At 65.0% G+C, this 1,364-nt stretch overlaps 1 protein-coding gene across 1 annotated transcript; it reads left to right on the forward strand.

Annotated features, from left to right (window-relative positions):
• Positions 1-85: 85 nt before the first annotated feature.
• LOC113942571 lies at positions 86-1,347 on the forward strand (the record flags this gene model as incomplete). Its single annotated transcript, XM_027633678.1, has 5 exons — positions 86-223; positions 478-657; positions 769-924; positions 1,082-1,183; positions 1,306-1,347. Coding segments are annotated over 5 exons (618 nt in total), but the record flags the coding sequence as incomplete, so codon positions are not given.
• Positions 1,348-1,364: the final 17 nt, after the last annotated feature.

Genomic DNA, 1,364 nt, shown 5'->3' on the forward strand with positions numbered 1-1,364 from the left:
GCCCTGTGCTGCTGCCAGGGCCCAGCCCTGGACGGTTCCGTGCTCCTGCCGCCCGCACACCCCGGCACTGCTCTCTGCCTTCCAGGTCCTCGACTGTCTGGACGTGAGCACCTGTCATGACAGTGTCCTGCAGATGCTGGCAAGGCACCTGCAGAGCCAATGCCCAGAGAGGCGGCGCCTGGCTCTGCGAGGGCTCCTGGTACTCAGCAGGGATTCCTCAATGGTGAGAAGGGGGCAGGGACTGAAGCCACACGGGCAGCCTGGGGCTGGGGAGGGCAGTGACTTGGCCTGTGCTGGACTTCGGGAGCTGTGGCAGCTGCTGCCAACTCTCCTGCCTCCCTCTCCAGCTGCCCAGGCCCTGTAGGACAGGCCTTAGGCCTCTGGGCCCCGGGGCAGCAGCGTGGGCTTGCAGTGCCAGAATGGGGGTGGTGGGGCAGCTCTTCAGGGCTTCCCAGCACAACCTTCTGTTCCACACAGGCCAAAGGCATCTGCAGCCTGTCTGAGCACCTCCTGGAGCTGCTGCGTGATGGAGATGGAGAGCTGGTCGCCATGACCCTCTCCACGTTCCTGAATGTGCTCCAGGATGAGCAAGACAGGGAGGGACTCAGCTCCACTGCCCCGAGGCTGGCTGAGGCGCTCCGGCCAGTCTTTGACAACGTAAGGCTCTGTGCCCCCAGCCACAGGCACTGGCTGCTGCCAGGAAACTTGGTGGGCCTGGTGGGCCTGGAGCAGGCAGTGCTGAGGTCTTTGTCTCTTCTTTGGCCCCAGGACAACAGCCACGTGCAGCTGCTCTCCATTCGCCTCTTCCGAGAGGTGATGGACTTGCTGGCGGAAGAGGGAACAGAGCCCTGGCAGATGCAGGTGCGCCAGAGCCTGGTCCCACTGTTCTTCCGCTGGCACGACGAGAACCAGCGCGTGGCAGAGGTGAGCACTGCTGGGCTCTGGTGTCCCCGTGGCAGGGGCTGGGCTGCCTCCTGCCCTGGGGCCTCAAGGGCTCCAGCCTCCTGCTGGCCTTGGAGCAGGGACACAGGGGCTGTGCCCTTGGCTGCGGTGCCATGTCCCGCTCTCTGCTGCTCTGCAGGTCGCTCGGGAAGCGCTGCTCCGGGCTGCAAGCTTCCTCAAGAGGAAGGACCTGGAGCAGCTGCTGAAGACAGGGCAGCCCTTCAGGTTCCGTGACTACCTGGTAAGGACAAGTGCAAAGGCCCAGCCCCAGGTTGGAGAAGCCCCCGATGCCCAGTGTGTGGGGCTGGCCCTGCGCACCGCTGCCCACTGCTGCAACCACAGACACCCCCCTACTCTCTGCAGATGGAAAAGGACGTGAGCCGAAGGGGCCAGCACCTGCAGCAGGCCCTGCCCTACCTGCA

This window comes from Corapipo altera, unplaced genomic scaffold (genome assembly GCF_003945725.1).
Source record: "Corapipo altera isolate COAL_440 unplaced genomic scaffold, ASM394572v1 54629, whole genome shotgun sequence".
NCBI classification, from domain to species: domain Eukaryota; kingdom Metazoa; phylum Chordata; class Aves; order Passeriformes; family Pipridae; genus Corapipo; species Corapipo altera.